The sequence below is a fragment of the Brachyistius frenatus genome, unplaced genomic scaffold (genome assembly GCF_029030835.1).
Source record: "Brachyistius frenatus isolate BFR_SWC_R1_liver_20210118 unplaced genomic scaffold, ASM2903083v1 Contig_20, whole genome shotgun sequence".
NCBI classification, from domain to species: domain Eukaryota; kingdom Metazoa; phylum Chordata; class Actinopteri; family Embiotocidae; genus Brachyistius; species Brachyistius frenatus.
Genome location: NW_027210619.1, coordinates 1659589 through 1686036, shown reverse-complemented (window position 1 = coordinate 1686036; position 26448 = coordinate 1659589). Strand labels below are relative to the sequence as shown.

General features: G+C 43.1%; 3 protein-coding genes across 6 annotated transcripts; all 3 read left to right on the top strand.

The window, feature by feature from the left end:
* The first annotated feature begins 1852 nt into the window (after positions 1-1852).
* dbpb (D site albumin promoter binding protein b) lies at positions 1853-10858 on the top strand. The gene is made up of 5 exons (XM_069695841.1): positions 1853-2454; positions 2613-2923; positions 3647-4189; positions 7530-7774; positions 8415-10858. Exons 2-5 carry the CDS (start codon positions 2734-2736, stop codon positions 8628-8630), a joined length of 1194 nt encoding a protein of 397 aa, XP_069551942.1. The 5' UTR covers positions 1853-2454; positions 2613-2733; the 3' UTR covers positions 8631-10858.
* Positions 10859-11496: 638 nt separating this feature from the next.
* Positions 11497-20618, top strand: ntd5 (ntl-dependent gene 5). Its single transcript, XM_069695844.1, has 8 exons — positions 11497-11570; positions 12866-13000; positions 13431-13622; positions 17954-18080; positions 18541-18617; positions 19246-19428; positions 19643-19840; positions 19975-20618. Exons 1-8 carry the CDS (start codon positions 11504-11506, stop codon positions 20055-20057), a joined length of 1062 nt encoding a protein of 353 aa, XP_069551945.1. The 5' UTR covers positions 11497-11503; the 3' UTR covers positions 20058-20618.
* Positions 20619-20862: 244 nt separating this feature from the next.
* LOC138619376 (uncharacterized) lies at positions 20863-25834 on the top strand. Of its 4 annotated transcripts, none has more exons than XM_069695799.1 (3): positions 20863-20902; positions 21924-24458; positions 24775-25834. In XM_069695799.1, the coding sequence occupies exons 2-3, from the start codon at positions 21936-21938 to the stop codon at positions 25135-25137; spliced, it is 2886 nt and encodes a 961-aa protein (XP_069551900.1). In that variant the 5' UTR covers positions 20863-20902; positions 21924-21935; the 3' UTR covers positions 25138-25834. The 4 variants fall into 4 exon arrangements, with proteins under 4 accessions (XP_069551900.1, XP_069551898.1, XP_069551899.1 ...); XM_069695797.1 differs by having other exon boundaries at positions 20891-21151; XM_069695798.1 differs by having other exon boundaries at positions 20891-21155.
* The last annotated feature ends 614 nt before the right edge of the window (positions 25835-26448 follow it).

The following is a 26448-nucleotide window of genomic DNA, read 5'->3' as shown; positions in this document are numbered from 1 at the left end:
TCATTTGTTTTCCTTTCATTTCTGATTCACAGTTACGTACCGCAATATCCAGAAATTGTACAAACTGCTAGTCAATGAAAATGGGTAAGTTGTAACTGTTACCAATGTCAGTATTGAGGTTTTCCAAGTATATTTAGCTTTATGTCCAATATAAATTTCATATCACTGTGGATATCAGGATGTAGTTGATATACCAAAAAAAAAAAAAAAAATCTCTTTAAGGTACTTTGGCTTACTAATGTTGTGGGCCCGATAAATCCAGGGTAATGAATGGTTTTCAGTGAACAGAATTCTAACTATTTTATCACCATCCCTAGAATATATGGCTCTCACCTCTAGCTCCACAAGATGGCAGTAAACATCTCATTTACAGTGTGTTCTTGGCCTGGTGGGGATGAGTGTGGCAGTCACATGGACTTCACAGTGATAGGGGTGGACTGGAGAGGCTGAATGCTGGATGACTGTGTGAATTTTGTGGCTGTCTGTTGTTTACTACAAGATTAATGCCTCTCAAAGTAAACAAAATGGTTGGGCATCACTGGGGAATCATGACCAAGTTGAATTTTAAACACAAAGTCAATGTATGTCTAGAACTTTTGTCTGTTTAAGACCAAATTTAAATGTGTGTAATCTTACATGTATTGTGTCTTAGTTTCAGTAAGATGTAGGAGTGATTAAATGGGTGTGTAGCACTTGAAAAATGTTTTAAATCAAACTAACCTGTCTGGCTTGCAGACACAAAATATGATGATTCATACTCGCTGCTGTTCTAGCAAGGGTGGCAGGTGGTTCTAATGTTATGAGGTCACAGCTGGGTAAGATTTTTTAGTTGCACAGCTTTATTTAAAAGGAAAACAAGGATATTAAGAGAGGGAGTGAAATGAAGGGGCCATGAATTTGTGTTTACGCTCTTCCAGTCACTTATAATCCACTGTCAGTGCCTTACAATATGGAGTTATTCGCCAAGGCTTTTTGTATGATGACTTGTCTGTAAGCTATGACGTCAGCTCCTGCATGTTTAACTCCGGACAAAAACAACGGCGGATTCCTGCAGCGCGCTTTGTGTAGCATGTGCTTTGCAACTGTACAGTAGACCAGACGGCCCTCGCGCTTTTTGTATTTCGAACTGGTCTCACGCGGCAATGGCATGCACGGGGGGAATCCGAGCGGGCGGGCTTGTTCGACCTATTTCTGCCCAATAGGCGTCCGTCGTGGGCGGAGCACCGATTTTCCAAAGCCAATGGGAGGCAGAGCAGCGAGCCGACAGGCCTGGTCTCCGCGTGCCTGATACACGTGAGCTGGAACAGCTATTGTACGCCGGGAGGCAACGTGCTGAAGCGTTCCTCTCGCCTGAAAAAACGACACACTCACGTTTTCTGTGGATTACAAGGAAACTGGAAAAGTCATGCAGCAGTGCCTGATCATTACACAGCGCCAAAACTATGTTCTAGTGGAAATGACTCCAGTTTTTGAGGCAATTCTGACTGTGGCTGACAATATTTTTTTTTAGTTATATGTGACGACAAGGTCTGATAAATGTTTTTGTCACCATACTGAAGCTGAAGCAAATTTTCATATTTACTTGCTGCAGTATTAGCAAACAAGAAAAAGTCACTGTGCTTGTCCCTGTCAGACAAAACAAACACCCTGCTCTCCTCGAGGTGTGGCACGAGGGTAGGTGTGTCTCATAAATAATGCGCGAGAATTGAGAGATATCTTAAAGCCGGCCACGCCCCTCTTGCGCTTCGTTCGCTTGTTCTGAGAGGTGTGACGTCACGTGAACTGCCCGTGTCCGTTCCAGCTGAGCGAGAGAGAGAGAGAGAGAGAGAGAGAGAGAGAGAGAGAGAGAGAGAGAGAGAGAGAGAGAGAGAGAGAGGACGGTCGAACGTGGAAGTCGCGCGGCACAAACACAGACCCGAGCCCGTGCGCCCGTGACTGGATTCACCGGATGCAAAAAAAAAGTACAGACAGAAAGAGGAAACGACCCCCTCCTCCCCTCCTGACGGACCGCAGAGCGCGACAGCAGAGGAGAGAAACAGCAATACAACTTGTCATCTGACCAGCACAGCCACTGCTCTCGTCGCTGGGTGGTTTTTTTTTTTTCTGTTTCGGTTGTTTTGTTTTGACAGAGGAAGTATATTTTTTTTGGGGGGGGGATCTTGTTTTTGAGCACCAGACGTGTAACTCAGGATATTTCTCTACAAGTTTTAATTCTAATATTTTCCAGTGCGTGCAGTGCACGGCTCCTATTGTCATTTTTTTTTTAATTATTTTTTTTTTTTATTATGGACAGTATTCCTACTCAGTTGGTCTGATTGTCCCTCCCACACTGGACCGCTGAGAATAACAGCCTGAGCCACTGAACAGTTTCACCAACATCCAATGGCAATGGAATACTTCGATGTGAATATTTCTGCACGGATATAAGGAACGCTACTTAACTGCAAGTGAAAGGTAAAAAGTTGCATGTGTTATTTGATTGAACTTTCAAAGTATAATACAACTGCGTCATTCATGTTGTGGTCTTACTTGTAATTATTCGGTCTGTCGCACATGAATACTTAGAACTACCTATCTCTTTCTGCCCTTCACCCCCCTCCCTCCCCCTCCAGCCCTCGTGCACACACACACGCACAGTCATCCAGCATACTTGTCCCATTGGTGGGTACTCCGGTCAGTTTGCCTCGCCCCTTCAAGTGCCCCAGGTGTCTGTGCGACCCCGTCTTGTCCAGGATGTCCAGGCAGCTCTCACAGCTTCCGACCCCCGACCTCCCAGCTGGGGCAAGCCCGCAGTTTGGAAGTTGTACTCAGCCTGCAGGCTCCCTCACAGGGGGGCACCTCAACTCTATGACTGGGCTGAAATCCCTCCTGCAGCACCCCATGAAAGGAGACCAGCGTTTAAAAAGCCCGTGTGAAGGGAAAGGTGAGAATACACCACATTTGATAGTAGGTTACGGTATTGTTAAGGATGAATGTGCAGCACTGTGGCAGAGCATGAATAAATCATCCCCCTCTGTTCCACCCAGTTACTATTGTAAGACAAAATATGTAACATTATTATATAACAAACATCCCATTTGTCATATTTAAAGGCAACACATTTCACACCAAAGTCTCATGCAGCATCACACATGCTTTCAGGTGACTCCTCCATGACCCTGATGAATACTTACCTGGGTTATAATCCCTGCTGCGACTTCAAATTAGGATCCAGATTACATTGATTGATAACATGTTTTAGTTTAGCTGCACTGCTAAAGCAATGTAAGCATGCTCTCTCTCATGCACCGCATCTCCAGCTATTGTGAGATTTGTTCAGGCGCTTACGTATGTTGTGGCAACAAATTGGTTTCGGCACGTGCTTAATGCTGCAATTCAGCTACCATCTGGTCCATCTGTGAGTGTGCACGAGATATAAAAAAAACAAAGAGAGAGAGAGAGGGAGAGGGAGATTTTGCAGAAGTGCATCGTATGTATACACCTGCTACCCCGTTTAGTTCTGCACACGTGGGGAGTTGAGTGAAATACCTCACGACAACCTAATAGAACCTTCTTGTGGATTTAAAGCTGTTAAAGTCACAGCGAAAGACGTCTTCATCATCTTGATCCTGTACTGATGACTCTCTTTTTTTTTTCTTCCTGGCAGACAAAGACAGACTGGACCTTGATGAGGACTCTCTGGGAGTGTGCTCCACGAGGAATGGCAGCAGTAATGGCTGTGGTGGAGGTGGAGGTGGAAATGGAAATGGAAATGGGAATGGAAATGGGAATGGAAATGGGAATGGAAATGGGAATGGAAATGGGAATGGAAATGGGAATGGGAATGGAAATGGGAATGGAAATGGGAATGGAGGTGGAAGTTTCAACCAGTTCTTGGGGCCTCTCCTGTGGGATCGCACACTGCCTGCAGACGGGGGCCTCTTCCAGCTGCAGTACATGGACTTAGAGGAGTTCTTGACCGAAAATGGAATGGGCAGCATGCATAACAATAACAGCTCTAGTTCAGCCCAGATCCCCTCACAGAGCTCCCAGTCAGCTGTGCCCAACCAGAGCTCCCAGTGCCTACCGCCCTCATCCCCACCTGGATCCTCGTCGCCCTGCTCCTCCTCCGCCTCCTCCTCCCCATCTCTCATTGGTTTGGAGGTGGCTCAGCCTCAGAGTCTTGCAGGAGGAACTGACTGTCTGCACGGTGAGTTAACTGCCATGGACCATTTTGCTATTTAAAGATGTCCAGTTGTACCAGAGAGAAAAAATGTACAAAGACAGTTCACCATTCAGGGTTTGTCCACGTCGCCTCACAGCATCAATCACAGACGGCGGGGTTTTGCAACTTTGCAGAGTTGACAAGCAGAGAGAGACAAAGTGTCCCCTGCCACTGATATGAGACTATTGGAACCTACATTCAATAATAGTGGAGATGGAATCAAGGTCATATGGTGTGTCTATAATGCTCCCATGGACCAGTGATTCAGCACTTTAACTCTCCTTAGAGTTTATAACAAATACCATGGTGACCAAGCATTTTTCTGTCCTGTGGGGTCAAACTGAAGGCATGAGGCAGAGTCACATGGCTCTAAATGCAAAGCCAACCTGAAATAGAAAACAACCAGGTTTGAACTGGCTGCTTTAACCGTGAAAGGTACCTTTTTTTTTTATTTTGTAGTACGGTGCAAGGTTAAAAGTTGAATGAGGGATGTGAGAGATAAGGAGGAAAAAAAAAGAAGAAAAAAAAGAATTAAGAGTGGTGGAGGACTTGAGAGAAAGAGGTGCGTTAAACAAAGATGTCCTGAGCTATTTGATGAGTCGACTTCAGAGCAGTGACAAGGAGGGTTGTTGTAGTTTGGCATGTGAGCTGTACCGCAGTGTACAACACAATCAGCATTCACTCCTGGCCAATAATGAATGTGCAGCAGGGTCAAAACAGTATGAAGAGAGAGAGAGAGAGAGAGCAGTGTGTGGAGTGTTTGTGGTTGCGTGTCTTTAAATCTCTCTCCACTTCACACGCCACAGCCATGTGCACGCGTCGCTACACGTGCCGAGGCTGGGAGTACTGGAGTGAAAGAACTAGAGGCAGGGCCAGTAGACTTTGTAGGAGGAGCCCACAGGGGGAGGGACAGGCAGCAACAGGAAGAGTTTCCCTGTGCTGCTGGACTTCAAACTGAGCACTTGATCGCCAATGAATGGCATTAAGTGCACCGATATCTGGAGGAACATTTTAAACTTTATGACGAGATATTGACCCGGGACTTTTAATTCAGTCCTTCAGCAACAAAGTGCATGTTAATAAACTCCTGATTATGCATTTGTGTTGCACGATAAAGGACAAGGCGTTTTACTTGCTGTTCGTTAATATTTTATAATTACATGAAAAGAACTGAGAGGATACTTACAAAAGATATTAAAGTCTCACTGCCTAAAAAGTTAATATTGTTCAATCTGATGGATTATATATAGATGACACTTTGCCACTGAAGTGACTTTGAGTGAATATTTCACGTCAGCCCTCCCAAAGCTGGAAACTAGAGACGCCGTACACGAATCTGCGGTATTATAAAGGTGCCCACGAACAGCTGCTTCATCAATTTTAAATGAGGCAACAACTACATATGATTATTAGGTAACTAAGAAGGAGCAGTGCTACCGTTTGCCTTCTCGGCAGCTTCAGGCCTTCTTGGAATGCAGTTGTACGAGTTTTGAAAAGTGTGGAATGGTATTGGAACATTTTCTTAAAAGAATATATATATATATATAAGTCTCGTGTTTTTTGAGGGTTGAAACACGCAAACAAAGGTGCCCAAAAAAAAAAAAAAAAAAAAAAAATCCATTTTGTCAGTCTGCGATCCAGAGATGACCAAAAAGCATGGTGAGGTGATCGTGCACCAAAGGGTTTGTAGGTTTTCCGTCCAAAGGAACACAACACCAGGTGGTTGCACCGACTAGTCCCTGCTGCTGGGTTGAAGCAGCGTGGTACTTGGTTGCTGACAGTATCCACACAATGATTCATTGATGTTTAGCTCTGCTGACTGTGAACTATGGGAAATGCTCAGGTGTCTGTGAAAGCACTCTTTAAGTTGTTTTACTGTGTTATGGAGGCGTTGCCGGTGTGGAACATGGGAACATCACGAGAGAGCGGCGTGCTGCTCGGATGAGAAAATATGTTACCTGGGTATCTTATAGTCGTGATTCATGTTGTCACTTCTCATACTGTATATTACAGATCCATAGACAGCACGGTTAGCAGGAGGCAACACATATCAAAGAGTAAATGAATGGTTTTAACAGCCTGCTTGTTCCTCCCACCACTTTGGTACTTGCCCTTCACACCACGTGATGTACTTTTGATACTGTGCTTGGGTAGTGTTTTCACATAATAAGTCTGCATTAATCTCCAGCTCTGTGCAACTTAAGACATAAAATTGTTTGTTTAGTTCATGTGTGATGCTGCAGTGTTGTTTTAAGTGCCCGCCCTGTTATTCATCCATCTGTCACTGCAGTGACTCGGGTTCAGATGGTTGTGTCACTCTCAAGTTAACTCACCTTCACGTTGTTTTGACCTTGTTTACAACAAGGATGTTGATTGAGCTGTTTGTGTGTGGAGATATAGAAGTTAAAGGGAGGTCTATGCTCTTCTATGGAAGAGAAGTCAGTTGAGTAAGGTGCATTGGACCTTCAAGGGGGTTTGGTGAGGTGCAGCCCTATACAGCCCCCACTTAAAGAAACTGGTTTTGAGGGGAGGGGAAGAAAGTTGCATAATATTGCCACTTTTCGATTCTTCTATCGGCATTAGTTCTGGATGTTGCTTTGGTCACCAAGAATTTCTCAGTACTTTCCTTGATAAAAGTACCCAGTATCATGTACTGATCAGCAATCAGTAGATTTCATGTAGTTGTGGTTATTGTTTGTGAAAGCTCTTGTTTGTCGCATCAAGGTTATTTTTTTTTTATTTTAGCAGTAGTGCTCGCAGTGAGAGCTACTTGATAACTATTTTGACAATGGCTTTCCATTATTGACACTTTGCAAAAATGTTGTTATATATTTATCAATGATTGATTGATTTGATCGAGTGTGCAGTATTCAGTATAAAATAATTTGGGGAGATATACTCTCTGTGATGCGCTTTGCCAATCACGACATTTCCACCTACAAATTGTTGTTCCATTATATCTGTTAATCTGTGTGCTAAGAATGTATGTGTTATGTTACATAATTGTATTAAATTGTGTTTGTTCTGAGAGTATTCTTAAAAGATTACTCAGATTATGAAAACTTGTCCATGTCCATGTAAGCTGACTGAAAATGTGATTAATTCTTTGGAATCAGTTAGCGGCAGAGGAATGTTGTTTGTTGTTTATAACACTAAAAGAGTAGCTCTCTGCTTCCATCTGGTGGCCGACATGAAATGCTGCACGTGTCTGTTTCGTCTTGGTGGATTGCTGTCACCTGGATAAATATGACGGTATTAAAATGTGATGTTAAATGTGGCTCAGTGAACAGCATGTAATACAGATGTCCGTTTCCTTTAATTGCAGGGGGTCAGACGAGTATGAATGACTCCTGTGAGTCACCATCTTCCTCCTCTTCGTCCTCCTGTCCACCTCTGCTGACGCCCACGGACAGCGGGCCAGATGGGATTGAAATGTATGACATGGATCCCTCAGACAGCCCGAGCCAGCAGAACTTTGACCCCAGAAGGCACTCTTTCAGTGAAGAGGAGCTCAAGCCGCAGCCAATGATCAAGAAAGCCCGCAAGATCCTGGTGCCAGATAACATGAAGGTGAGACAACTGAGGAACATTTAGACTCTGGTGGTCAGGTTTTTATGTTTTGGGAGTGAAGTAATTTGAGTGCCCATCACAATTTCTTTGAACTAAAATTGAAGGAAAAAAAAACCCCGGACCAAAACACAAATATTTTGATTTACAGTGATATAACTCAGAGCAATACAACACATCAACACATATGAGATGCTTATAGGATGAATAAACAGGAAAAATAGAGAAATCAAATAAACAAAAAGCAAACCATTTATCAATAAGATTGTCAATAAGCAAGAAAGTATTGAGTTGTTTTTTTTCTCCAGATTTCTGTTGAATTAAATGATTTAATAGTACATAGTACATATACTTTATTCAATTTCAGACAGTAACTGAGCACTGACCAAACTCTGAGGATGAGATATGTAAAAAAACCAAACATGTCCCACGCTCATTCAACGCCAAACACCCACGTTACCAATCACAGGGTCTGGCTGCACAAGAACACTACACACTTCTTAAGAAACAAATCTGAGCATTCATTGATTCTTTTCTTCAAGTGTTTTTTAATCTCATAAAAAAGACGGATCAAAGGTGAACTGATCACATTTGCAGATGGTGAAATAATCAATACACGCTGGTATTGTTTGCCCTCTTTTAGGATGAGAAGTACTGGACGAGGAGGTATAAAAACAACGAAGCAGCAAAACGTTCCCGAGATGCTCGCCGCCTCAAGGAGAACCAAATATCTGTGCGCGCCGCTTACCTGGAGAGAGAGAACGCCGCCCTTCGACAGGAAGTGGCCGAGATGCGGAAGGAACTGGGCCGGTGCCGCAACATCCTTAGTAAATACGAGAACCGTCTCCCCGACCAGTGATGAAGGCGCTGAGAAAAATCAAGACGAGGAGGAAATTAAGCTGGATTAAATCTAAAGACTCTGAATTTCTGGGGTGGCTTGATGGACAGAACGGGGTCAGGATAATGATGATGATGATAATGATGAGGAAGGTGGTGATTATGATGATGAATGTATAAGACAAGGAGAAGGTTTGTGTATTGAAGCTCAGGTGTCTTGTTTTGTTGAGCTCTTAAAAGCGATGGATGGAGAGAATAATTTAATAGATGAAAGATGTGACTTTTAAGAGTTTTGTTATTGGAGAATTGTATATTTTTATAATACTTCAGAAAAATTAGAGGGAGAGCAAATTTGGAGAATAATTTTGTATATTTTCTACACGACTGGGTCATAGAGATGGGGGGAAAGCTACGGTTAAGATCTTTTTATCATAGTTGAGTCAGGAGATGTTTAAACAGGTTGTCATCCATCAATGGGCAATTTTCTTTTTTTTTTTTTTTTTTTGACATGATTATTATAGTCAGGATGCAGCAGCAGGGTCGAGGACGCATGTAACAATTGTAATATAGAGAGCAAAATTATCTTAAAATCGTATAGTTCAATATTTTGTGTTTTTTTTTTTTTTTTACTCGCGCACTTAATTTTTTCCTGTTATGTTTCCTGTCACTGGGAATGGGTAGAGAGAGAGAGGGAGAGAGGCAGACCGAGAGACATGAGGAGACACCGTGTATACAATCCAGCACTACCCTCAACACTTTGTGTGTTCTTTCTTAATAGAACAACTTCATCCTTATAAATTGTCTTCAATTCTCCCGACAATATCAGCTCTTTGGGTTTAACTTTACAAGACTGGTACATCCTTCTCAAATCCATACTTGTATCTTTGACTCTGTCTCCTTCTCTTCCCTCCCAGTGGAGTGCTTTCAGTCTACTCTGGTGTTCTGTATTTTACAAGAGCTGGTGAAAAAGCCTGTTGTGATGATGCCCTGGGTAACTCTGCTCCTCCTCATCCTCTCTTTGAATTGTTCCTGTGTTTCGATATCCAAACGTCTCTATTTCTGTCTGCTCCCACTTACAGCGAGTCCTGTCACAGTAATGTGCAAACTCTCCCCATAACATTTTGTCCTTTTGTGACTCTCCTGTACCTCCCCGGCACACGGAGCAGTTAAATCTCAGTGTTGTAACGTATTCTGAAATAGTAATCAATCTTCCCAGTGAAACGCACATCGTTACTTTACTGTACTTTATGAACACACTTTAATTAGCATTAATATGGGGGGAGAAATGTGTATATTGGATAGGCCTATACTATTTTGTGTATATGATGTATTCCAGGAGATGGGTCCAGTACCCCCATTGACTGGAATGGTGTTAATTTCTCAGATTTCTGGGAGAAATAAAAGCCAAAATTTCCTATGTTGATCCACAAAGCTTGTTGCTATTTAGTGCTTTTTTCAATACGGTTTACTCCTGCTATTGCTCCTTACTTTTTACTGTATCTATAAACGTCTCTGTGTAACCGCAACACCTACACAGGGGCATGGTACACTATGTTATGTTCCTGGGGGAGGGATGACTAGTAATAGAGTGTGATTTTAATCCCCTTAATGACCATGATGAATAGTTATCATTACAGCTATTACTATTGTTATGATTATGATGCTTATCCCTCTTTATTGTTGTTCTATATTATTGAATGTTTTTCTTTCTTTGGATGAACATGATCTGTTGCACCTTGAAACATCTTTGATCTTCAGTGTTCCTCAGAAAGACTATTCAAATGGAGAAAAAAAAACACAACCCTCAGTCTCTGCTCTCTGCATCCTGTTTCAGACCTCCAAACGTTCATCATTACTCTCTTCTGCTACGGACACTGCTGCCACCTCGGTACCTTTGACCGTGGATTTAACCAATAACTTGAACGTGACGATCATGCAGACTTACTTTACCGTTCACGATGACCTCTTCTGTTCCCCAGCTGTGTACGGACTATGCACACTACTGATATGCTCCTTCTCGGTTTATTTCAGCCTTTATCACCTCATTCAGTGATTGTTCGCTCTCCCAACAGGATTTAGTCTCTAATATCTTCACAGATGTGGTTGATGAATCTTATAGTGACTCTAACTGATCAACTGTCCTGCTGCATCAGTAGTGTCCATGGTGTCCAGCCCACCAGTCAGTGCTGGTTATTTGGATGTAGTTGAAATTTCCCAAAAACACCAATAAAAGATTGTTCTCATTCACTACTGCTTTGTTTTACTCAAGTGTCAACAATTCATTGTTTTTAGTTGTTCTAGATGCTTCTCTTAAGATGGATCTTGAATTACAGCTCAGATTTGAGAAGAAGTGGGCAACAGGTCACATTTCAGGCAGACTACCTCTTTGTAAGTTACTCAAGCCTGATAACCAGATGATAATATGCAATAAAATGTCCACTTGTTTTGATATTTCCCCTTGTTTGTTGACATTGTGTGCATTCCTTTAATAGGCAAAGCAGCTCAAATATGCATTCTTGCCCAACAAGACATGCAGGAATCCAAAGATTTCCTTCTTTAATAGCATTTCCTGTTTGTTTATTCCTGTTTGTTGCGTGTGTTGGCAGCAGTCATATATGTCATCCCCTTTATCTGCTGTCTCAACAGAAATGGGTGAAAGGTCCTTTAGACTGGAATTTTCCCCACTTCTCTTCTCCTCAACACGAACCAGATGTGTGCTCCTGGGCTGTACCCTCCCTCTGCCCCCCCACTGCCCCCCACCCCCGCGCTCCTCCCGCCCCCACCCCGACCTCTCCTCGCTGAATCCCCCACTGCCCCCACCCTTTGTTCCCCCTTCCTTAAAAATGCTCCGTCTGCGTGTCCCTCGCTCATATCGTCCGAGGCCTGGCTTCAAGGATGGTCTGTGCACTGCTGCTGCTGTCCCTGTGGGCTCTGACTGGAACCGTGTCCCTGCAGGCTTCAGGTAAGCCCTCCATCACTCACACGTGGGGCGGCACTGATCCGTGCACATGCAGTGCACACAGCAGGACTGTCCCTAAATTACGGAAATAAATGGGAAATTACATTTGATCAATTCAATGCTCTTTCGCAAAATAAGTATTGATCAGCTGGACTTTCCCTTGCATGCTCTTTGCGCTGTTTTTAATGTAAAAGTTATAATCAGGGGTTAGGAGGCGCAATTAATCAGTTTCACTTAATCATTAGCACTTTTAAATGCAATTCACTAAATAAGGCTGCATAGTGTATGTATTTTAGATTGGTGATGTTTATCGTGCACTAATCGAAAGGGAAGTTAGTTAAATAATAATGTTTATTTTGGATTAGAAAAAAAAAAATCCCTAATCTTGATTACCAGTACACTGCATCACTAATATATGGATTTAAGTCAAATCAATAATCAATAACTTCACTCCTGGGCCCAAGTTCTTTTTGTTACAGTGTACATTTTAAGTTTCAGTAAACTGTTTATAATTTTCTCATGTTCAGTTCATAGTCATTCAATTCACTTTGTGAATGTTGGCTCATCAGTGATCACAGTGAACACCAGCGGTTCTAGGTATTTCGTAATGCTGGTCCATATTTTAATACATAATCTCATATCTCAGGTGCCACATGTATGTTCTGTACACGGTCTCCAAACTGTTCTGGGATGATTATGTGCGCATAAGCGCAGCATGTGCATGTTTGTGGCCACACGTGCTGTGAGCAGATTGAATACAGTAGCACACATGTTTTCATTCTGAGCTTCGAAAAATGGGGAACTCAATCTGTCTCCACCTCTCCCTCTCAAACGTTCTGAACATTGAGGGTGTGTCAATGTTAGTGTATATCCTATACTAAGCAGAGGATGTGGTTTTATGATGGAATATACATAAGGGGAAATGAGGGAAACGAGGGTGGGCTGGAGATACTTGATTGCTGCTGTAGACCGGGCCTCCTCAAATATGAATTTCATTAGCGAAAACACAAAATACACACTCTCACTTCTCAATGGAAAACAATAGCTGAATGGCACAGAGTAACAAAGCCTGCCATCGAAATACTTCATCATCTGGCAACCTGGGTGGCAAATGGTTTCCCGGCCACCCACACCGAACTGCCTCTCCTTCAAACAGAAAACAAAGCAGAACTGGCAAAACAAAATGGCATTACGTTTGTGTTTTTTTTAATTTTTTTTACAAGGGGCCATGAATGGAATAGAAGTAAACAGAGGGACAATTACTGTGATGGTATGATAGTGTGTGGGTATCACGACAGGGTCATGTCCGGAGAGACTTCTGGGAGAGGAGAGGAAGAGGACGTGTCCTCGGCCCTGCAAAGCTGACGGAGACTGTGGCAGCAAACGCCAGTGTCTGTGTGACGGCCAGTGTGGTCTCAGCTGTGTGGCTCCAGGTAACTGTTTGTATGCGTGCCCTCCGTTGTCACCCTGAAAACCACTGTGGGCTCAGTCATTAAGAGTGTTTGTGTGTGGGCACATGCAGCTGTGCCAACATACATCTGTGTGTTTACTCCTGGAAAATAAAATGAAAGCCTTTGTCATGCACAGAATCTGGCCTCAAAATGCACCCTGTGCCAGTGCTGAACACAGGCTTTTAATTATGCTTGTGCGCTGTAAAAGGGGGTAGTGTGCATGGATCCAGTCTAGTTATACAACCTCATTAGTGCTCTTTTAAAGTGGTTTAGTGCAAACCATTTCATTTGTCTTGTACGGAGAACAATCCAGCACATTGTAAAAAATGTTTTGTTCCCTGCCTCTTGCCCCCCCCCCCCACCTACCCTCCCTCACCCCACCCCCTCCCCGGATCATATCTTTTCTCCTCAGGTCGTACTTGTCCCTGGCCTCTATCCCCCAGTGAAAACTCAGAAGCTCGCCTCCTCTCTCCCACTCACTCCTTTTCTGCCCTGCTCGAAGTGCGCTGCAAGCCAGGATTCACGTTGCCCAACGGCTTGGATGCCACTATTCGCCGTTGTCAGGGTGACCGACAGTGGAGCGGGGATGAGCCCATCTGCACAGGTGGGTTTGAGTTCAGCAGAAAAATGCTCTTTCTCTCTTTATGTCATACCTCCGGTAGTGAACATTTGAGAGACTGCTGTGTTGCTTGTATTCAACAAAGGTACACTGTGTGTGTGTATAAAGTACGTTCGTAGGTCAATGATGGCCAAGAAATATACATAGCTTTTAATGTTTGTGTGTTTATGTGACACAGAGAGAGACAGGGAGAAACATCCAGTAATGAAACCCCTCTGTGATTGAGTCGACTTAGACGTTGCACAACTGGGACCTATTCTCCCCGTCACCATAGCAACCAGAGCTTCAGTTTTTCCGAGTGGCTGTCTGAAAATTTTACTGCTGAACTTGTTGATAAGTTTAAAGGGGAGACGAAAGCTGAACAAACACTTGTGAGTGTGTGTGCGCACATAGACAGTGTGTATGCACTCGCATGTGTGTGCATATTGTCTTGTGCATATTGTGTTGTTGAGTTAGAGGGAACTATGTAGTTTACATTTGGACAAAATGAAGGTGTTTTTGCTTCGCTGATCAACATACATAAACCTACCACATAATGTAACATACCACCACATTATAATACGACAAAAAGTCTAATTACAGCCTAAAAATATAATCAAGATGAATTGCGCCCCCTTAAAAACGGGTTCTGGTCAAATTAAAACATTACAGGTTGATTGTAAGCTTCATTCGTCTTTTGCCTAAACTTTGTGATTAACAGTAATCTCTGATATTGTGACCAACCTCTTTAAATCACAGAGGTCAGAATAGAGCTGTAAACACATTAATAAAAAGGACTCATAGCCAAATTCAATTCTTGAAGAGGGTAAATTTAAAGGCCTTTGATTCTTGTTATTTTACAGCTACACTACTGCTGTGCCTCTAAATAATCATGAGGTGACATATTTTGTCTTTCTGTCTCTCCAAATATAAAACAACACATCTTAAATGTGAATAGCTCTCTCACAAAAATCGAATTTGTTCCACGCTCTCGATCCTTACTAATCTACCACTTTGCCATGAGGTTGCACAGGAGTACATCAATGCTTTAGTGTCATCAACATGTCGCACCTGAAAATATATTCTGACTATTGCTCAGGTCTACCTGCAATGTAATTCAGCTTTAAAGTCCGAGGCCCGCTGCATTAATCACACACTCGCAGCTACAGCAAACAGGCTTTCTTAGAAATCCTCAACCCAGCTGGGTCCCGCTTTCACCCTCAAGATTTTAAAAAAATATTTTCAAAGATGTAAAAAAGGGATAATATTGTCGGCTCTCTCGTAGAGTATCCTCCTTCTGAGAGACAGGCAGAAGGTAGGTGGGTTCTGAACGTGTGAGAGCGTTTTTATTGTGTGTCCTTTTTGCATGTGTGTTAGAGTGTGAGTCGAGCTCCTTCATGCCTGTTGAGAGGCAGTGGGCGGCAGATCTCTGTCAAAGTGGCACAGAGCTGCGTGCGCACTGTGTGAGCGAGAGCGAGTGTGAATGCGTGTCTGCTGTGAGTGTGTATGTGTGTTTACCAAGAGGTAGAGGTACATTTTTTATGTATACATTAGATGTGTATGTGTGTGTATGTGGTTTTATGTGAGGGGAGGGGGTGTTCAGATTGCACGTGTCACAAAGTTTGTGTTTGTGTGTGTGTGTGTGTGTGTGTGTGTGTGTGTGTGTGTGTGTGTGTGTGTGTGTGTGTGTGTGTGTGTGTGTGTGTGTGTGTGTGTGTGTGGGCGACAGATCACAATCAGGAGAGTCAGAGAGCTCTCTTGCTCATGCTGCTGTAGGCCTTTCTGTTCCCTGTTCTCCTTTCCTCTGCTCTCTCTTCTCATCCTCTTTTCCTCTCATCTCTTTCTCCTCTCATCCTCTTCCATCCGAGGCCTCTGATAAGGTCTCTCTCCACAATAGGAGTGAAGGACAAGCGTGCAGCTTGAGGCTATTTAGTTTGTGGTGTGGGGGTATGTCTCTGTAGTTTTGTATGTGAAAAACATAGAGAGAGGTTTATATGGAGCCAGCCACCCTCACATCTCTGGTCTTGGTCAGATTTTTGTGTATTTAACACCGTGTTTCATCCAAAATTACTGTTTTATCGTTTTTTAAAAATGAATTTGATATACCTGCTTCATAGCAGCTTGGTGCCGCAGCCTGTGTGGGTGGCAACAGTACGAGGCAGGAGAAGGGCGGTATGTGAAAACAGCACTCGGCTTCGGGGCTCTCATCTGCAGCCAAACAGACTTGTATCTTTCCCTCTCCCATAGGCCCCTTTACATTCTTATATTAACGTTTCTCGGTTTCAGATACCTAAGATAGCCCTCAGGCAAGAGCTGTCTCTACTTTTCAAAGCCCCGTTCGGCTTCGAAACCCTGCGCTTGATGCAGCTCGGGTCATTCCAACCTCTCTCCAAGCACCACTCTTGATATTTATATTTCCACAAGCGTGAGGTACTCAAACTTCCAGGAATGAACAGTGCCAGGTGTTATACAATCACAGCTATAGCTGTGAGCTCGGAGAGATGTGGGGCGGAGATTCACCTGCTTGTCGAACTTTGATTTATTACCTAAGAACAGTTATTTCAACTTAAATAGAACAAGACATCGGGTGAAACGCCTCTGTGGGTCACAGACTAAATAGAAACGTCAAATCAGATAACATGATGGACATGTCTCTCTTTTTCTTCCTGTTTCATTTCTTTCAGGGTCTTTCACGACTTTTTTTGCTCTTCCCGCCTTACATCAATCAACTAAATGCTGACTGATGTGTTTTCTGTCAGTGAGAGTTATCGTTTGTATATATTAGGATTGTTTAACTTTTTGAATCCCAGTGCACATTGCATACACACTGTGTATCTCTTATATCAGTATCCCTATAGCACACTTGTGGTGTATGCATTCATATCCTTTAAGTAGAACAGTAATAAAAGTAATTAAAGTACTCCACGACAAGCAAAATGTTTAAATTCAAAATGATAGTATTTAACGTTTACATATTATCTGTACAATGTACTTAAAGTATTGAAAGTAAAAGTACTCAGACTTTGCAGAATAACTTCCCCCAATGATATTATTCCATATTGTAATGTTGCAGTAACGACTGCTCGTGCATTTGTCTGTAAGCAGCACTTTACTGTAGTGGGTTGTAATCACTTTTTTTTAAGCTTAATCTTTGCATAATCTTTTATAAATTTTGTAAGTACATTCTTAATCTATAATCTTTACAACTGTAGTTGTCAGATAAATGTAGTGGAGTACATTTTGCACCTGCCCTGTAATTAGAAGAAGTGAAGTAAATGCAGTAGTGGGAGAAGTGTTTTGGTAGTTTACTTAGGTAAAAGTAGCAGTACCACAAAGTCAAAATAGTTCATGACAATAAGAGTCCATATTAAAAATGCTCCTTAGATAAAAGCACTTAAGCAACATTGGCAAAATCTACTTTAAGAATGAATAATGTTGGTTACATTCTGTAATCACAGATTTGTTAAGTATGTGCTTTGTCTTCTAAGTGCTATTAGCAAACAAAGGCTCTACAAATGCTCCCATTCAAGAGCAATAGCGGCAGCTCTAAGAGGAAAAACCCTTTACGGGAAAAAAAAAAGCCACAGTACAGTGCTCCCTGCAGTCCATGAGTCTCATACTTGATTATTGGATTTTTAAACCTGCAATAATATCTAAGAAGAACTAGATTGTACTTTTAAGTATTATACACTGTTGAGTGCGTTGTAGATTCATCCATTACAATGCCTTTTATTTTGAAACTCATCATTGATCAAATGTGTAAAATGTGTAAAACAACCTGCAACTAAAGCTTTGTAATAAATCTACTTGAATAAAAACCGCAATATTTACTTTTGAGCTGTAGTGGAGTCGAAGCAGAGAGGGGTATCTAATGAAAATCATTAAGTATCTAATGTTTGTATTTTCCCTACAGTACTTAAATGCATTTCATTACATCAAACCCCTGCAACGAGGCGATTCAACTCTTCACTGGTCAAACAGCACAAAAAGGAGAATATACTTGGAGATTGACTTACTGTTTGCCTGATGTCTGTTGTATTTAGGATATTTGATTTAATTGATAAAGATCCTTTGACTTGATGCATATTTAAGAGTTTAAGGAGGTGAACTGAGATTTGATTTGCCTATTTGAGGTATGTGTACTTCACTTGAGAATTTTTACTAGATGCTAATTAATAACTCAACAATTCAGGGGGACATTTTTCAAATTTTTTTCTACGATTAAGTCTGTTTTAGAGTGTGGTTTTACTTAGATAAAGGATATGAACAGTTCTTTGACACTTGAATCTTTAACCTCTAACCCACCATTCACTGGTTCTTTCCTCTTTGACCTTCAGAGACTCAGTCTCCCGAAGCTGCTGCTTTTGGCCAAACCTGCCCTCTGCCGGAGGAAGTGACCAACACCTTTAGCATCCGGGGTGACGCTGCTGTAAGAACTTCCATCCAGTACAGCTGCTTGTCTGGGTGAGTTTAGGGTTAATGCTCCTGAGTGTGGGGCTCTGAAAACCTAAATTGGTTGAAAGGAAGAAACGGAGGAAGTGAGAGGACGGAGATGGAGTGTGAAGAAGAGGGAGGGAGTGAAGGGAAGGCTTGAATACAGGAGAGGTGTGATGAACGATGAATGGCAGGGAATTAATTTTGATCCCCCAGCTGACGATCTTTCCATTCAGCTAACTAGGTCATTACAGTCTAATCTTGTATTGATTCCCCTTTACACACTGACTCATGTCACAAAATAAGATGAGCCTAAGTGGATGTATCAGCCAGAACTGTGCACAGAACAATTCAGACACTCTGAAAGAGAGGCAGTGGCAAAAGGAATCATTTACACTTTTTTTCATCACTTTTATTTAGATGAAGCTGTCAGTACTGTACATGTCACAACACTGTCTGCCTCCATCACTCGCTCCTCTTTCTCCTGCAGGGCGGATATAGTGGGGAGCAGTGAAAATTTCTGTCAGGATAATCAGACCTGGCAGTATCCTCACCCCATCTGTAAAAGTAAGTGTGCTGTGATGTCTTGAAAATGTGTGCGGACATGCTTGTGTGTTGCATCCTTTTCACACTCAGTCTAACGTTTTGGCAACGTCTGGATGCGAGCAGGAAAAGATTGAGCATTGAATGAGTGATGTGAGGGACTGCAAATACGGATGTAGGCTTGGAAAGGGTTTGTTTTCCCATCATGTGTATGTATTCATATGTGTGTGTACAGATATGTGAGAATGAGTGAGTCAAAGGAGTCAGACAGAGGCACAAACCTCTTCAAGCATCTATCTCTCAGCTCTGTTTCGCAGTGCTTTTCTGCCATCTTGTGGTAAACTCTGGAACTTCATGGCCTGTTTAACAGGATGGTTAAATTCTTTCAGGATGTTTCTTGAATCATGCATGGAGGAAAATGACTGAACATGGCTTTTGTTTAAAGATAATTAGAGATAAGAGCAGATTTACTCGGGGATGAGACATTGTTGCAGTTTCTAGCTTTTAAACCACGATCATGTGCCAGTAAAATTGTCAAGAAACAAAAACTATTACTCCTTTTTGGTAGAAACTCCTATGTTTTAAATATCAGTGGATCTCCTGGTTAAGTATGGATAAGATGATGGACAAGCTGCTTTTCTTACTCTCATAGAAGTGTACTGCCAGCCCCCTAAAGAAGTGGAGCAAGGCTACGTGGTGGCTGTCCAGAAGATTGAATATGAAGTCGACTTTGACATCCACTACCTTTGCAGAAAGAACTTCCTGCTGGATGGACCCCAGAAGATCAACTGTCTGTCAAACGGCAGCTGGAGTGCATCGCCTCCACACTGCAGAGGTGAGGAGCTAAAAACAAAATGTGTGAAGTTTAAAGGTTGTATTTAAGCCTATACAAACTTGTCATTTCAATTCCTATGCCTCAATGCAAGCAAAATGCAGTAGTATGCTATAGACGTGCATATGCATTAAAAAAACAACAACTATAAGAATCAACGGCATTTTGTTTTTGATGTTTCTATGACACTTTCATACTTTACTGATCACTCTCACAGCTCGCTGCCTCATCCCTGCTGAGCGAAGCCGTGTGGTGATTGGTGGAGTGAAGCGCTGGCCGTTTGATGTTACAGATGCCATGGTTCCCCACGGGGAAAATGTGGCGTTCTTCTGCAAACATCCTGACAAGCAGTGCAGCTTCACTGCCACCCAGTCCTGCTTTGACGGACAGCTTCAGACACCAGAATGCTACCTTGGTAAACCTGCAGCGCCCACTCAGATCTATCTCCGTCTCATCTGTCCCTGTTTCAGCATGTTTGCAGGAAGAACAATAAAGGGGCTAGTGTTGTTGATAGTTCCAATGTTAATGCACAATCTCTTTGTTTTTCAGAGCCCACATGGTTGCAGTACAAACTCTTCCCTCATCGGCTGGTCTCAGAAATCGAAGCATGTGAGCCTGATGACTCTGAGTGATGCACATCTGATGTTAAACCAGCCAGCACTCATGACACTGTGTCACAGTATGAACACTCCTTGACACACACCAGCTCCATACCACATCACTTTGACCACTGTAGCTTCACTATAACCATCTATAATTATGGTCTGTTAGACGCTGAAATGTTTTTCATAGATCTTGCGGATCAGCAGCCGGAGGTGTTGGTCTCGTGCTTGTGGCCTCGTGGGTTTCAACGCTGCTCTTGATTTTTGTCTCTTTGCCCTGCACACTATCAAACTGCAGGCATAATTATAATCTGCAAAGCTTCCAAGTATCACTTTGATCCTCCTCCAGCTTGAGCCAACTCATACCATAGATGCAATCCATAGGCCCTTATGATGATGTATGTATAATGCATTAGTACATGCTATAGCAGTTATGCCTGTGATGATACCTTCATGTAACCAAATTCATAATGACTTGACTCCGTGATTTTTCACTGTGTGATCTCTCTCGTCTCTGTTGGGCCTGACGCATCAAGCCTTGAGGCTTGTAAGTTTAAATGATGTGAGTGATTTGAAATAAAAACATGATCAAAACGGTTTGCTGTCTGGCTCTTTTATGGCACAAAAAGTCCTCCTGTGTGAGTCCACTATATTTTCCCTCTCACTTTTCCCCTCGTCTCTGAGGCGCACAGAGAGCCTTTCATCGCAGGCTGCAGGTTCAACACTACTCATAGGCTGAACATGGCTACTGGTCGGACCCGGTAGGCTGCGACACCATAGCAACTCCCCTTGACCCCTCCCTCCCTCAGCATTCGCAGCATCACCCTTTACACTGCACAGTCATATTTGGTCCTCCGGAAATATCCATAGCTCGGGTAAGCCAGTCGCTATGCAGCGAGTGTATGGGTGGAGTATAGTTTAAAATACAGTTTAAATGTATTGAAAGCGTGTCCGGTGCGTCTTCCGCCGGCTCTGACAGCAAGGCTGGAAGAAATGACAGCGCGCCGGGAAAGTTTGTCCTAAAGCTGTGCTCTCGGTGTCTCGGACCCTCGGCTCTAAAATGGCTGGCTGTAGGTCCGAGGAAGCTCCGGTGCAAAGGGAAGGATCCGCTCCACACCGCGACTGTGTGTAAATATACATATTTCTGTACTCCGTCGGACGCGATAGTGATGGCGTTGTCCCAGGTCCGAGAGCTGTCACGGTGCACACGCACCATAATAATATTGGCATTTCGGACCTAGGACTGTGCGTAATGGCGTCCTCCACTGACAGTTCTCCTCGGTTTATCCCCTCAAATATTTTACAACAGGCTAGTTCTTTCAAACCAAGCGGGATGTGAATGATGTTCTGATGCGAATTTCAAATGAAAGCTTTCGTTATTTGTGTTGCATGTGGATGGTGGGAGTATAAGATGGGAAATGTTATTTCGCTCGCATCATTCGGACCCCTCTATACCGGTGCGTTTTTGTGTGTATGATAGGCGACTCCGGTCGACCCCTCGGTTAGAAATTTACTGAGCTATAATTTAGGATCATGCAAGATATCCAACAGAATTAACAGGACGGTTTGCTGTGGAGGAAAGGGGTCACATGAGTCGCTCATCATTTCGGCCTGAGGAATTAGAGTGCAGTCTCCTTAATTTACAGGCTGATTGTAATATCACAAGATCAGCATTGATTTTGGGCTTTTTGCTCTAAACTTGACCCCAATAATCACCAGACATTGAGTTTAAATTTTTTTTTTTTTTTATAACCAACCCAGTATATTTATTTAATTCCCTTCCTTTTCTACCATGTGCAAAGGAAGGACATTCAAATTTTATTCTTTTGATTCTAATTTTGCTACTCTGACTTTCTAATTTCTTATTTTATCCTCATTTAATATAAATATAAATAGGTATGCCCCAAAATGGATTCTCAGTTGGCTTCAGTCCTGACCAGTGGCAGCCTGGATGTCCAAAATGGCAGCCAGTGTGGAGAGGGATCAGGGCCAGTGACAGAGGTCTTTTTGGACCCAAAGGACAAAACCTCACCCTGTGCTGTACCAGGTAACCTCCAGCCATGCCCTGTCAAAGCAGCAGTGACCATCAGGCAAGATGCTCTATCAATCAATGGAAAAAAGCCAGAGGTGGGCGGGACTTCTAAGCCAGCCTCTCAGGAAACAAGTAAGATTGGTGGGTTCAGACAGCCAATTACAGTTAAGACTGGAGTGCCTGTTCTGCGCAGCCAACCAATAAGGATAAAAATTGTTGTTCCTCCACGGTGCAAGACGCCAATCACAAACTCTGTCATCAGCCCGACCAAAGACTTGGCTCGCTCACAGTTCAGAGGACCTGTTTTGGTCTCAGCTGGAGCAGTGATCACAGACAAAAACAGAAGTAAAATTCATATATCAGCTGTTGAAAATGAAGGAGAGCTCATGGAAGTTACTTATCAAAAGACTGAAGATGAAGCTGAAGCAGAATCATTCCTTGAGACAGAGGCAGACAGAGGCGATAATATGTGCAAAGAGAGAGATGTTTTGGACGTTGAAATCGTCCACATTGATGGGTCAGAAACTCCTCTTATCTCCAGCACTAATACAGTTAAAATATTGAGCCGGCAGAGGATTAAAGAGGAGACTACAGAGAGCCAAATTGAGAAAAATATTCCTCTAATTTTGCAAGCTATGGACTTGAAATCTTGCAAAACATTTGAGGAGCTTGGAACGGAGGAGCAGATGGAACCGCTGGACCTGAGTTTGCCTAAAGGAAGAGAAAGTCGAGAAAGGAGATGTGGACGTTTTCTGGATGATTCTGGTTATGAGAGCTCGCTGATTATGGAGGTAGATGAATATGAGGGAGAAGGAGACAGAGACATAGTGGAGGAGGACGATGATCAAGACTCTGTGCTGCGTCTGGATGGCACAGACACACTCGAAGACTCTCTCCTGTCTCCCTCTTTCTTTTCTACCTCTGTGCTTACCTCACTCTCTTCAATAGACTGTGACACAGAAAACCCTCTTCTCATTGACGACCAGGGAATCCCGTATAAACTCAGTCCAGATGGACTCAAAGTGCCGCAAGTCAATGCTTCCATGTCAGAGGAGCCTCATTCAGATCTGGCAAACTCAGCAGAGGAAGAAGAAGAGTCATCGCATTTGGCCACATTAGCGGGTCCCAGCCTCAGCCAAAGTTTAGATAATGCACTAAATGCACCTGCTGATGACTTTTACCCCTCACCAGCCGCTGCCAATAATTTGCCATCGCTAAAGGTCGGTCAGATAAAAGCTCCAGAAGTCTTCACGGGTTTGATAACGAACTCAGACCCTGCAGTGGCTGCAGTGGCTGCGGAACTGAGCGTTAAACCTCCTCAGGAAGCTAATGCTATTCTGTCCGCTTCCTCTGGGATACCTGTCCCCAGCCAACCCATTCAGATCCTCACTAACCCTTCAACCAATGCTCCTATTCTCCTCCTGTCCTCCTCCTCCTCTTCTTCGCATCAGCTCTCCACAGTTCCAGTTGGTCTCTCGCTTCCTCTTTCGGTTACTCAGACGTCACCTGGTGCTGCCACCCCGATGTTTCTCCTCCTCTCCTCTGTACCCTCTTCCTCTGGTGAATCCACCTCTACCGCCACTCCTATTGCTGTGCTTGACCCCTTGACCGGTCAGTTGTCCCAGATTACTGCAGCCTCAGCTCCAGTTTCCTTTCCTTTGTCCTCTGGTCAGGTAAGCACGCTGGGATCACCTCTGCCCACACTATCTCACCCCATCATCAGACTGAGTCCCAATAACCCCCCTGTCATCCTGTCGGGTGTGAATAACTTAAACTCGGGATCTATCCAGACCTCTCTTGTTGTCCCTTCGTCCACGTTTGCTCTGCAGGATGACGGCCCAAACGTTCAAACTCAGATCAGCTACTCTGAATCAAACCCTGGAAGTGAAGCCATACCTGCCGAAGAAGTCTCAAATGAAAACAACAAGCCATCAAGTTTTACAGCTTCCAATCCACAACCTCAGTCTGCTGGTTTGACCTATGACCCCTCAGCTCAGCCCACCTCAGAAGCAGAGGCCCAATCACCAGCCTCAGACTCCAAGTTTGACCCCTCTGACCTTCCTTCAGAGCATTTACCTCTGGATGACCATCTTTACTTCTCCAACACAGCCGCTCCTCCCTCCCCTCCCATCGGACCCATCTTTCCCTCGGGTAAACTCGACCCCATGGACCCCCTAGACTCCCTAGACCCCCTAGATCCCCTAGACCCCCTAGATCCTTTATCTCCAGCAGAGTCACCCAACACTATGGGCTCCCGCAGGGTGCTGTACTGCCAACTGTGCCCACGGGTCTTCTTTTACCTCTCCGACCTTGAGCGTCATGCTATCACTCATTCGCAGAAGAAGCCTCATGTTTGCCAGCAGTGTGGCAAAGCCTTCAAACGCTCCAGCCATCTGCAGGTCAGCACACTCTAAGTATAACCATATTTTCATAAAGTAAAGAGATATTACAAATTATTAGTGCAGTGACAATCAATGATTTCTTTTAGGCCACTTTGGAATAACAGAAACAAGCCTTGAAACTATATAATTTTCATTACTGACTAATCTGTCAATATTATTCATGATGAATTGGTAAATTGATTCTTTAACTTTGAAAAAAGTATTTCCAGTATGACATATTTCTGTTGGTTTTATATTGAACAACAGTCCAAAAAAAGTTGCTTATAGCCAATTTAGTAAACGTGTTCAAATGTTTGTCAAATTTTTTCGACAGAGACACAAGCACATCCACACAGGCCAGAGAAACTTTGTATGCCCCATCTGCGCCAAGCGCTTCAGGGAGGCGGGTGAGCTCCAGCGCCATCAAAGGGTCCACACCGGAGAGAAACCCTACCAGTGCCAGCTCTGCCACACGCGCTTCGCCGAGCGCAACACCTTACGCCGACACACCAAACGCAAACACCCGTACCACCAAGTGGCCATGGAAATGCTGAACGAGAGAAGAGACAGAGGAGGCGGCCGAGCAGACGGAGGAGGCGGTGGCGGATCAGGAGTGCAGGAGGAAGAGGAGAGCGCTGAATGGTACAGCTCCACTGTGTCTAATTTGGATAACTCAGAGTCTGAGATGGAAACGTAACACTCCAAAACAAAAGCAGTTAGGAGAGAAGTGTTGGCAGGCTGACTCTAAACTTTCCTCTTCATTAATAAACATTCAAAGAAGGGAGCACTTTTAATATTTATTTCATTGTTTTAATGGTAATTTATTTATATGAATGTATATTGTTCCCATTGCATTCTTCGGGCCAAAAGTACAGGCTTTAAAGTCAGACATGGTTTTGAATTAGTTTTCCTGTGTGGAAAATTTTTCGAATATAAAAGAGAGAGCTTGTGCTGGAAAATATTGATTAGCCTGCTAACCTGCCCCGTTGAAGTTGCGTTCCCATGCAATCCATGATAAACCCTAAAGTGCTCAGAATAAAATGAAAGCTTATTTACTCTAAAAAAAATTCTGCTCTAGTTGTACATGAAGAGTACTATTCGTAAGAGCTGCACTTCTGCACTATCTCATATGAAAGATCTAATCTTTCTTACCGTCAGAGACACTGTGAGTCATTTGCACTTGTTTTATTTTAAATCAGAATTCATTTTTTATATTGTGAAAGAAATTGCTTACTTTTACATTTTATTGGAACTGTTGATTTGATTTATATAATATATATCATGTAAAAGTTTGACCAACTGTTTTTGAGTTATTCTAACATAAACACTATATTCAGAGTTTCTTTTTTAAATGTGAACTATATTAACTTATTGGAATTAAATTTTCACTACTATATTTCAGTCTTTGTCCCATTTTCTATTTCAGTTTCTTTCCACTTACACAGGTGTGGATTTCAATTTCTATTTTACATGGCTTTTTCATAAATCTTTTTTCATCTTTGGCAGAGCAGGGCTGGGGTGCCTATCTATCCTCTTTACATGGATCTTTGTGATAAAAAAAGAAGAAGATATTCAGATACGGTTATCTGCTTGGGTGTGCAAGTTGACCACTTGGACTGCGTCCAGGGAGTAATTGAGTTTGTAAGGCAATTCTCTGTTTTTTGCACTCTCTCAATTTTCTGCTCCATTTAAGCCATGGAGCCTAACGGAGCTAAGCTCGAGATAAGTTATTAAATACTGTACCGCTCAAATGACCGGACGGGGTTGTCGTGGCCGCCCCATTCCTTATTTCTACGCTGGCCATTGTGCGGATAGAGAAGCTTTGGCCTGCCGAAATAACTGTGCTTAACTCCATTGCTTTTTAGTATGGCAAACTCACTTTCACAGAGGGTCAGTGGAAGGAGAGAGGTGCACATGGTGTGAGGAGCAAAGGTTAAACAAGCAGTTTCTGTGAGAATGGGAAATTTGCTGCAGCCCGTTCTTGAAGATAGTAGAGTATTTTGTCTGC

Coding starts and splice junctions, on each gene's coding strand:
- dbpb (XM_069695841.1), top strand. CDS start 2,734: ATGTCCAGGCAGCTCTCACAGCTTCCGACCCCCGACCTCCCAGCTGGG. Junction 2,924..3,646: donor AAGCCCGTGTGAAGGGAAAG/GTGAGAATACAC, acceptor TCTTCCTGGCAG/ACAAAGACAGACTGGACCTT. Junction 4,190..7,529: donor AGGAACTGACTGTCTGCACG/GTGAGTTAACTG, acceptor CTTTAATTGCAG/GGGGTCAGACGAGTATGAAT.
- ntd5 (XM_069695844.1), top strand. CDS start 11,504: ATGGTCTGTGCACTGCTGCTGCTGTCCCTGTGGGCTCTGACTGGAACC. Junction 13,001..13,430: donor TCTCAGCTGTGTGGCTCCAG/GTAACTGTTTGT, acceptor TTTTCTCCTCAG/GTCGTACTTGTCCCTGGCCT. Junction 19,429..19,642: donor ATCGCCTCCACACTGCAGAG/GTGAGGAGCTAA, acceptor TCACTCTCACAG/CTCGCTGCCTCATCCCTGCT.
- LOC138619376 (XM_069695799.1), top strand. CDS start 21,936: ATGGATTCTCAGTTGGCTTCAGTCCTGACCAGTGGCAGCCTGGATGTC. Junction 24,459..24,774: donor AACGCTCCAGCCATCTGCAG/GTCAGCACACTC, acceptor TTTTTTCGACAG/AGACACAAGCACATCCACAC.